Raw genomic sequence first — 10010 nt, forward strand, 5'->3', positions numbered from 1 at the left:
TAAACACACTTACACAACCTCACACTCCTTCTAAAACTACGTGCCAATGTGCCATACAAAACTTTATGAGACGGAGGAAGTACCCCGTAGAAGCTTTAATTGGTGACTTGTGAACCTTATCTAAGCATGGGCAAATCAGTCATAAATATCTCCCACAACTTGCTTTTATTACCAAGTAGTAGTTGCCTACTTTAATATTCAGCCGCTAATTCAATTCCTACAATAACACCCAAATAAATTTCCTTCTTCATCATTTCCCGCTATTCACATCACCAAAATCAAATTTTTATTTTTATTTTAAAAAATACAAATAAAAAACGGTTGGCAACATCATCTTCAACCATCCATGTTTTCCAGCTTCTCCTAAATTTCCCCCCCAAAAAAAAAAAAAAAAAAAAAAAAAAAAAAAAAATTCACGAGTGAAACACCCAACTAACTCTGCAAAACCCTAATTTGTGAACTGTGATCATTTTTTTTTTTTTTTTCCAAAAAGGGGAAAAATTTGGGATTTATAATTGCAATTCACAGGATTCTTACATTAATCTTCAAATACCCTTTTCAAATTTCACGTGATTTCATATCTTCGACACGTACCCCTTTTTTCCAACAAATTTCCCCTTTTTTAAAATTTTTCTTTTGGGAGTTATTATGATGATGAAAATGGTGTTTTTCATATAGTTGGATATTTGGGTGATTGAATTTGGGAAGAGAGAGAAAGTGAAAATGGATCGGACAGCAGTGGGTGGCGGCGGAGGAGGAGTGAATTTGAGTGCAGATTTGCCGATAATGCATAACAGTGATCGTTATGAATTGGTTAAAGATATTGGGTCTGGTAATTTTGGGGTTGCTAGGTTGATGAGAGATAAAACTACTAATGAACTTGTTGCTGTTAAATATATCGAGCGAGGTGAGAAGGTCAGTCCATTTTTCTTTATTTTTTTAATGTTGGTTTATGTAGCCGACCCCATCATTGGAATTACGGGTTTGATGTTGTTGATTTATGTGGCCGACCTCATTATTGGGATTACGTGTTTGATCTTGTTGTTAGTTATTGTTTTGGGTTTTGTGATGAGCTCTAATTTAATAATGCTTCTATGATTTAATAATGCTTGCTTTTCTGATTGTTCTATTACCATCTGATTAGAGAATGTAATTTGCAGTTAACGTGATCATTTGCTAAATTTTATAATACCCACAATTTTGTGTAACACAAAAAGTGAATGTAAACAAAGAATTGTACATTTGAGCCTTTGAGGTCTCATTATCTGATTGCTATGGACATGGTTTTTGGTATCCTTAAAATTGAAGCTTTGTGCTTTGTTTTCATTTGGTTAGATTTAACTAAATTAAGACTTGTGTGATGCACAATTTTAAGCAAATACATTTGTTTTTTTGTCTTTTTTATTTTTTTTTTACAATAAACTTTATAGAGATGAAGGTGAGTAGAAAAAAATATAGCATAGGAAGTACTAAATACAAATGAAAGAATTTGGAAAACTGTTGCAGTAAACATGCATGGAAAAATGTAAAATTATAAGTGTATTTTGGAAGATTAAAGTATAAATTAATAAATTTATGTAAATGAGAAAAGAAGAATTAAGGAGAGCTGCCATGTGTATAGTGATGATGTCAGCTAATTTTGTTTTAGTAATATTTATAGATTGATGAATTGAAGTATATAATATTATGATTGTTACTGAGATTTAGCATTGTCTTGATAAGTTGATTATTTTATGTGTACAGATAGATGAGAATGTGCAGAGAGAAATTATTAATCACAGGTCATTGAGACATCCCAACATTGTCAGATTCAAGGAGGTAGTAATTTTGTAGTGTATAGTGTATACTCCGCTTGTTTGTTTCTCTTGAAGTGTTTGGTTGTTGCGAAGTGTCATGACTGCTGATTGGTTCGTTTTCAGGTTATATTGACTCCTACACATTTGGCTATTGTTATGGAGTATGCTTCAGGTGGAGAGCTGTTTGAACGTATTTGTAATGCTGGACGTTTCAGCGAGGATGAGGTGATCGATTATTTACTGGCTTGTGATTTTTGTGCTTTTTACTAGTAACTTGTTATGGAGTAGTTGCTAAGTTTGACAATGATTTTCCTCTTATCATTAGGCACGTTTCTTCTTTCAACAATTGATATCCGGGGTCAGCTACTGTCATGCAATGGTACTTTTATTATTAATTCCCTCTGTATTCATGACTTTCTTCTTTTTGTATACGTTTTCTCATTAAGGCCAATTGTCTTCGTGCTTTTGCTTCTTGAAGCAAGTTTGCCATCGAGACTTGAAGTTGGAGAATACGTTACTGGATGGAAATTCAGTTCCTCGCTTGAAGATATGTGATTTTGGGTACTCTAAGGTACATGCTTTTTCTAAAGCAGTTTTGTAACCGTTTCTCTGCTTATGTTTATGAAACAACTTGTGCTTCATATGGCTGTTTATTTCCCCCCTGCCCCTCATTCCCGTTGTTCTACCTCAGTTAATTTCAACTGCTCCTATGATTGATTCTAACATGTATCTGTATGTGTTGCTCACTTTCAGTCCTCCGTTCTGCATTCTCAACCCAAATCAACTGTTGGGACTCCAGCTTATATTGCACCTGAGGTCTTACTCAAGAAAGAATATGATGGCAAGGTGATATGCTCATCACACTGTTTCTTGTGTGCATTTGTATATTTCTCTTCCTCCACTTTCTTATATCATCTTCGGGGTGGACCTGAGAAATCTGGGTCATATTGAACATTAAATGATTACTGGTGTTCTGGATAAAGCTTGTCATTCGAAAGCTAATATAAAGTGCCATTTATGTTACGAGTATCACATATTACCAGTTCTTGAAGAAGTGGGAAATTTGAACATGCTGCACTCTTTGATGTTAAGACTATTAAGTGGTGGCTACTGGCTAGTTGGCTACACTTGAATACTCTTATTCATCTTTGCTTCCATGCCATTTCAGATTGCAGATGTGTGGTCTTGTGGGGTAACTTTGTATGTAATGCTGGTTGGGGCTTACCCATTTGAGGACCCTGAGGAACCCAAAAATTTTCGCAAAACAATACATGTAAGTCATTTACCATATTATATACCAAGGTGGTGGCTTTTTTGGTTGCCTGTCTGACCCTTAGTGATTTCTGCTGTTGCAGCGAATTTTAAATGTCCAATACTCTATTCCTGACTATGTACATATATCTCCAGAATGTCAACATCTGCTTTCAAGGATATTTGTTGCTGATCCAGCAAAGGTAAATCTCTCGTGACTGATAAGATCTGAGTTCACGATATTTTGTTCGATTCTTCTCATCTTTGTATGTGTTCAGCATGTATTTTTGTTGATTGCTTGGTTGATATCTTTGCATCTGTTGTTTTGAACTTTTGATGATAGTGCCCCATCAACTTCAGTCTAGCTTGTGTAATGCTCCATCTTTCAAGTTCGTTGTCACATTTTTCTAGCTGTTTGTGATTAAATGTATGACATGACTTTACAACCCATCACTTAATTTAAAGTAGCAGCAATGTGGCATATTGGTAATCTATACAAACCTTACAATCCATGTTAAAAAATATGACGCCTTTATTTGAACATCCTAAAATAGTTGTAAATATTAATTCCAAACAGAGGGAGTATATTTCGATAGGAGCTTGTGTGATGATTTAGTGACTTGTTCAAGAACTTTTTGCCTTGAGTAGCTGTTTGTCTTGCTGTTTAATCTATTACGTTTTGTGCTATATCACCAACCTCACCATCCAATGTGAGATTGAATCTGCTTGCCTGACAACTGAACGTGTGAGTCATTTAATTGTCAGAGAATTACCATTCCGGAAATAAAGCAGCACGAATGGTTTCTGAAGAACCTACCAGCAGATCTCATGGATGAGAACGCCGCAAATAATCAGTATGAAGAGCCAGATCAGCCTATGCAAAGTATTGATGAGATCATGCAGATTATTTCAGAGGCTACTATTCCTGCAGCTGGATCCCAGAGTCTAAACAAGTATTTAACTGGCAGCTTGGACATTGATGATGATATGGAAGACGATCTAGAATCGGATCCAGAGCTTGACCTTGATAGTAGTGGAGAGATTGTATATGCTGTGTAATGAAATACATCAGCCAGAAAATGGGTTGGAATCAGTCCCCAAAGAAGCTCGATTGTGAACAAGTGATGGATTTTCGAAGGGGGAGAACCAAAAGAAAGCTTTAGTTCTCTCTTATTCATGTCATGATGTTTATATAAAATTTGTTTTGCTACACCTTATGGTATGCAAACTTTGTAACTCTTCACAACAATGGGATGTTGTAACATTATTTGACGCTTGTGTTTTCCCTTTGTAAATTAAACAAAGTCTGGTGCTATAATTAAAGAGTGATTAATCGATCTTCGATTTCTTCATTGACTGATTTTCTTTATAAGTGCCCTGTTTTCCTTAAAAACATCAATTTTATATGTAGAAAAAACATAAAATATAAAAAGTTTTTATCATAACAATATAGTGAATAAATGTAAATAAAAATTTTTTAAAAAAAATCCGTGATGGGATCGGGGGTTTGAACCCGACGTGAATCGAACACGCAACCTTCTGATCTGGAGTCAGACGCGCTACCATTGCGCCACGGATCCCTTTTTGTTAATTTATGAGGCTTTAACTATTTAAATTTATAATTACTTGGAATCTCGTAAAGGACAGAATTATACCTACCAAATCAAGTACTAAATGATAAAGTATGCCACACGTGAGGATTTAGGAAAAAAAATAATGTAAAATCTAAATCAGTTTTCAATTTATTTTTTTGGATTATTTAATCTTTGAAGGTCCATAGATTAAATATATTAAAAATTAATGCACCAGCCGGGAATCGAACCCGGGTCTGTACCGTGGCAGGGTACTATTCTACCACTAGACCACTGGTGCGAATGTGACATTTCACAGCACTTATGAATGAAAAATTAAGTTGATTCTATAGTATTTTGAAACATTAGAGACTTTTTTTGGTTTTATTCGAGTAATATTGCTAATTGATTTTGTTATGCAAACTATAGATAGAATCATAGAAACATAAATAAAAAAAAAAAAAAAAAAAAAGGTTACATAATTCTCAATTTCTCATCCTAGTACTCATTGTATCAAGTTCCACAGAAGAAAACAGTTAAACAGCAGACAAAAGAGTATGTCCCTATTAATCTTTTATAATCCAAAAGAAATTTCTTCGCCTGTAATATCAATTCTTGTTCATTAGGGCACAGGATATGTGAAAGAATCTAAGATCACATAGCCAACATAAACAAAATTTAAATAAGTCAAATAAAAAAAAATTCGACCACCTTCGAGTCAATCATTAGCCCCTACAGTTTTTGGGCAAATGGTAACAGTAAAAGTAAACTTTCACTGAGAAGTAACTTTAAGAGACAGAAATACTACAATAGAAGGGTGCAAACACAACATGCCCCTGGCAACTGAAATGTCAGCTTTGGGGATTTTCACTTTCCTCAGCAGCAGCAGCACCTGACCCAGTAGTTGAGTCTCCACCGTCAGCATAAGATGTTTGGGATGCACCATTAGTTGCTTGTGGCTGGGATTGAGGTGGTCCTTGTGGTGGGGCAGCGGCTGGAGGATAACCACTCTGATAATAACCTGCTTGAGCAGGAGCTTGAGATGGAGTGTACCCACTTTGTCCGTAATATGAGTACGATGCCTGGCTTGCAGCTTGACCTTCTTGCTGCTGTCCATAACCTGTCTGTGGATAACCTGCCTGATAATAAGCTGGCTGAGTAGGTGCTGCACCAGAATAACTTGGATAAGCACTATAACCATTCGCAGGGGCAGCTGGGGGCTGACTGTAGCCTGTTGCATATGCAGATTGGGGTTGAGTTTGGGTTGTACCATCAGGGGCTCCATAACCTGGCTGAGAAGTTTGAACAGTAGCAGTCCCATCTGGCTGGGATGATGTAGTCTGAGCTGAGACATCTCCATAACTTGGTGGCTGCTGGGGGTACCCTGGATAACTGTATCCTGCAGCTGGTGGCACCTGGCTGTAGTTGTAGTTAGCATGTGGAGGAGTTGAAGATGGTGGCTGAGCTTGTCCATACGCACTATAGGCAGTACTCTGCTGTTGAGTTGGCGCAGCTGTTTGATTTTGGTCCCAAGCATTGGGCTGCGGAGCATAGCCACCATAATAAGGAGGTGGGGCATACGCTCCAGGCTGTGAGTAGCCATATGCAGGAGCCTGCTGTGCAGAAGGTTGACCCTGGGGAGCCCAACCAGCACTAGGAGGATATCCAGACTGTTGGTATGAATTAGTCCCAGATAAAACCTTCGAACGATTCTGGGATTGACATGAGAATGAGAACATTAGATAGTTGTACAAAAATGCTAATAGCTATACAGAATACATGAAGGATTTATGACGAGTAATTTGAAGCAAGAAGGCAGGAACTAGTCAATTGGCCATTTCTATAGCATTTCATTTCCCAGATTATCAATTGATCACAATGTGTGGTCATGTCAACCAATAAAAATAGCACCACAAAGATGCAGTAAGTCAACAATAACAGAAAAGTTTGCATATTGACACACACAAAGGTAGGGAACAAGAGTTAAAAACAGCTTACCCCACTAATAACTTCATTGACCAGCTCTTTGGCAGACTCAATTTGCTCTGGTGTTCCATTTATAAATATATTTCTTTCTGTTGAGGAATCACCAGGAGGAAGGTGAAGCGGGACAACCTGTAAACCCAGAACATCATAAAAATGAGAGCAAAAATAATACACAGAAAAATCTAAAACCATTGTGAGAAGGTGTCACAAACATGTAATACGATGCAAAGAAAATGAACCAACTGCCTCAAGTCAGAGCAAAAACAATACTAAACAAAATATGAAAAACCCCCCTCCCCCAAAATTAAAAGGAGAATAAATGTGTCACAAATGTATAATGCATTGCAAAGAAACTGAACCGACTGGCTCTACCCAGAACAAACATGACATCACCAAACCTGACAAAATTTCCAACCACCAAATGAAAAAGAAAATGCAAAAGTTAACTTGTCAGTCATTAAAACTTCAAAAGCGAGTTTAGTGTAAGAAATAGCATTCTTATAAATAAACAATTCACAAACCTGAATACGAGCTCCAGACTTGCTTTGCATTGTTTTTATGGTTTCACCTCCTTTTCCAATGACCAAAGCCACCTAATATAGAGATGTTTACATATAAATCAAAGTAGAAAGTCGTAAAATTTCAAAAGACAAGTTAAAACTAAAAATACCTTGTCATTGGGAACTTTCATCACAAACTGTTCACCTCCAGCTTGTGGGGGAGGAGGACCTCTGTTTCCAGATGGAGCAGAACTTGTTGCATCTGTCTGCTTAGCCACAATACAGTTATTAACAGTAGAATTTACATAACATAATTAAAAATAATAATATTAAGGCCTCATTCTCACCTCAGCAATAACTTCATTAATTCGCTGTTCTGCTCTGCTAATCTGCTCCTGGGTACCCATCAACTCAACATCCCTTGTCAAAGAAGAAGGATCTGATTCTGAATCCCGAGTTATCTGGATCCTAGCACCTGATTCTAGTTGAAGAGTTTTAATCATTTCTCCTCCTCTTCCAATAATAACTCCAACCTGCAACCAGAAGCAAAGCAAGTAGCATACATATGAGAAGGGTAAGGTCAGGTTATGGCATACATTGTTTTGAGACAATTTCTAGACAAAGCCGACCTTGCCATTTGGAATAACGATTTTCTTGCTGCTTGGTACATTACTGTACTGATTTGTTTGAGTTGTATACGGCACTGGTATCATGCAAAAAAAGCAGAAACATTCGTTATTGGACAGCTACGGAAAATGTGGGATTATAGGCATTAGCTCAATTCAAAGGCAGGTATAATGACTAAAATCAAATTACTTATCAACTACAGCAACATAAGTAAAAAATTTCAAAGCTTTACACCTTAGGATGACAAGCAATAACCTAATAGCCAACAATAGAACAGGCGTCTCCAAAAACTTCAGACAACACTGTCACTTGCAGTTCGAAAACGATAACTTCATTTCTTTCAAAACCATTAACTACACACAAAATTGTGGAAGAAATGTAACTAAAATTCTAAAGACACCCCACACTAGTTGCTACTCGAGCAATCAAAAACACAACTTTTTAAACATAGCGAAAAACCGGCAAAAAAGTTCATCAATTACCAATACAAATAAGGTTATGGAGCAATTCTCTTTGCATGGAATACAAATTCCCAGGTCATACTTTCAACATAATCAAACACAAATTCAATAAACACATCACAAAATCACATATAGAGCAGTTCCATTAAAATCTGCATTCTAAAACTTCAATTGCAACTTAATTGAATCAACCCACCATAATTTACAGAAAAATTAGCAAAAACTCTCAATAAATTTCACAGGCAAAGCAAGTACAATACAAAATTCAAACCTAAAAAACACAAATTCAGAAAATTAAAAATTGAATAGCGATGAATCTGAAAATGGGGGGAAACCCTAAAAATTGCAGAAAATTGAAAGTATACCAGGAAACGAAGAATGAGAGGAGGTGAAAGAAGGAGAAGAATAGTCAGGAGGAGTCAAAGAAGAATCTGGAAGAGTACGAGGGCGCTTAGAATCCGCGTCGCTGAGAAGGCGAGCAGCGATAGCTTGAGCTTTTTGCTTGGCAAGTTCAACTTGGTCTTCAATCTTTCTCTTTCCTCCAACCCCACCTCCGCTTCCGCCATTGTTATTCCCAAGAGACTCCATTTTCTCTCTCCTATTGAAGGTCCTTTAATGGCTGCCACCCCAGTTCAAATCAATTGAATTCAGAAAAACCCCACGAAAATTAAGGGTTGAATCTTATTGTTTTGGGGGTTTGGATTGATTGATTTGGGAAAATGGTGGGTGGATCCGAAACCCAGGTGAAGGGGGGAGGAGAGGAGAGGAGAGGAGAGGAGAGAGAAAGTGAGGAAATTTGGGGGGAAGAAGGGTGAGGAAGAGAGAGACGAAGGGGGGGAATGAGAGTGGTGTAGTAGTGAGAGCTACTGTAATCTTTTCTGAGGTTACGGCGTATCTACTTTGACCCTCGTCGATCCCACGGTTGCCCCATTTTTTTTTTCGAGTTTCGGCAATGGATATACTCGCAATTTCTATTGTATATTCGGGTGTGGTTGTGGTAAAGAATGGTTTATTGAGTTTGATGCCTTGATGGTGGTGTGTGTTTGTGTGAGGCTTGTGTTGATGTGCGATGTGAGTTCAGCAATTAGCATGTGTGAGATGTGTGTCTCTTAATTGTTTGTATGTTCGCCTTTCGAATGTATATATGCTTAGATGTGTGGTATAAGTAATGATTTGAATTTCTACTTTGTATGGTTTACTGATTTTAAACGGTGGTGTGTATATGAGAGACTTATATTGGTGTGTGATGTTCGCGAGAATTCGAGAAATGTGTGAGGTGTGCGTTTTTGCAATGTTTGTGTGCCTAGGTGTATGATAGAAGTGATGATTTAAACTTTACCATACAATCGGTTGTACCTTGTAAGTTACAGGTAGATGTCTAAAAACAAATTTCACTCACTTGTACGAATTAGCAAATCGGGTTTGCCAAATTGTACAAATGTGTTGATCAATTTTGTTTTCATTGTGTATTACTTGAAAACAATCCATTTCCTCTTAAGTGCATTGTGCACCTTGATAAATATAACAATCCATCTCCTCTTATCCTCACACCTCTTATATCCCTCCAAACAAACAAGTTATTAATGGATTAATATTGAGCTTATCAAACTCTTATACTCCCTCCGTGTTTTTTTAAGTGTTACACTTCTCATTTTCGGCCGTGTTTTTTTAAGTGTTACACTTTTTTTTTTGGCAAAAAGCTACATCTATACTTATATATTAAAAAGCGATCCTAAAACAGAATATGTTCCACATGTCACCATATTCAACTTCGACATGTCAGCAATATGCGCCACATGTCATTATAAACATGACATG

At 37.0% G+C, this 10010-nt stretch overlaps 2 protein-coding genes and 2 non-coding genes across 4 annotated transcripts; 1 reads left to right on the forward strand and 3 right to left on the reverse strand.

Moving 5' to 3' along the window:
- The first annotated feature begins 201 nt into the window (after positions 1-201).
- Positions 202-4384, forward strand: LOC145621635 (serine/threonine-protein kinase SRK2E-like). The gene is made up of 9 exons (XM_081676354.1): positions 202-915; positions 1744-1818; positions 1920-2021; positions 2122-2175; positions 2275-2367; positions 2550-2642; positions 2965-3069; positions 3152-3250; positions 3813-4384. Exons 1-9 carry the CDS (start codon positions 724-726, stop codon positions 4104-4106), a joined length of 1107 nt encoding a protein of 368 aa, XP_081532480.1. The 5' UTR covers positions 202-723; the 3' UTR covers positions 4107-4384.
- A 171-nt stretch (positions 4385-4555) lies between these two features.
- TRNAW-CCA (transfer RNA tryptophan (anticodon CCA)) lies at positions 4556-4627 on the reverse strand. Its single transcript has one exon. It is a non-coding gene; the product is annotated as a tRNA-Trp (tRNA).
- A 221-nt stretch (positions 4628-4848) lies between these two features.
- TRNAG-GCC (transfer RNA glycine (anticodon GCC)) lies at positions 4849-4919 on the reverse strand. The gene has a single exon. It is a non-coding gene; the product is annotated as a tRNA-Gly (tRNA).
- Positions 4920-5182: 263 nt separating this feature from the next.
- Positions 5183-8979, reverse strand: LOC145620997 (uncharacterized). Its single transcript, XM_081675736.1, has 7 exons — positions 8558-8979; positions 7734-7807; positions 7452-7637; positions 7275-7370; positions 7126-7197; positions 6617-6733; positions 5183-6330 (listed from the first exon to the last, which is right to left on the reverse strand). Exons 1-7 carry the CDS (start codon positions 8778-8780, stop codon positions 5470-5472), a joined length of 1629 nt encoding a protein of 542 aa, XP_081531862.1. The 5' UTR covers positions 8781-8979; the 3' UTR covers positions 5183-5469.
- Positions 8980-10010: the final 1031 nt, after the last annotated feature.

This window comes from Chenopodium album, chromosome 27, assembly GCF_948465745.1.
Source record: "Chenopodium album chromosome 27, dcCheAlbu1.1, whole genome shotgun sequence".
In the NCBI taxonomy this organism is placed as follows: Eukaryota; Viridiplantae; Streptophyta; class Magnoliopsida; order Caryophyllales; family Amaranthaceae; genus Chenopodium; species Chenopodium album.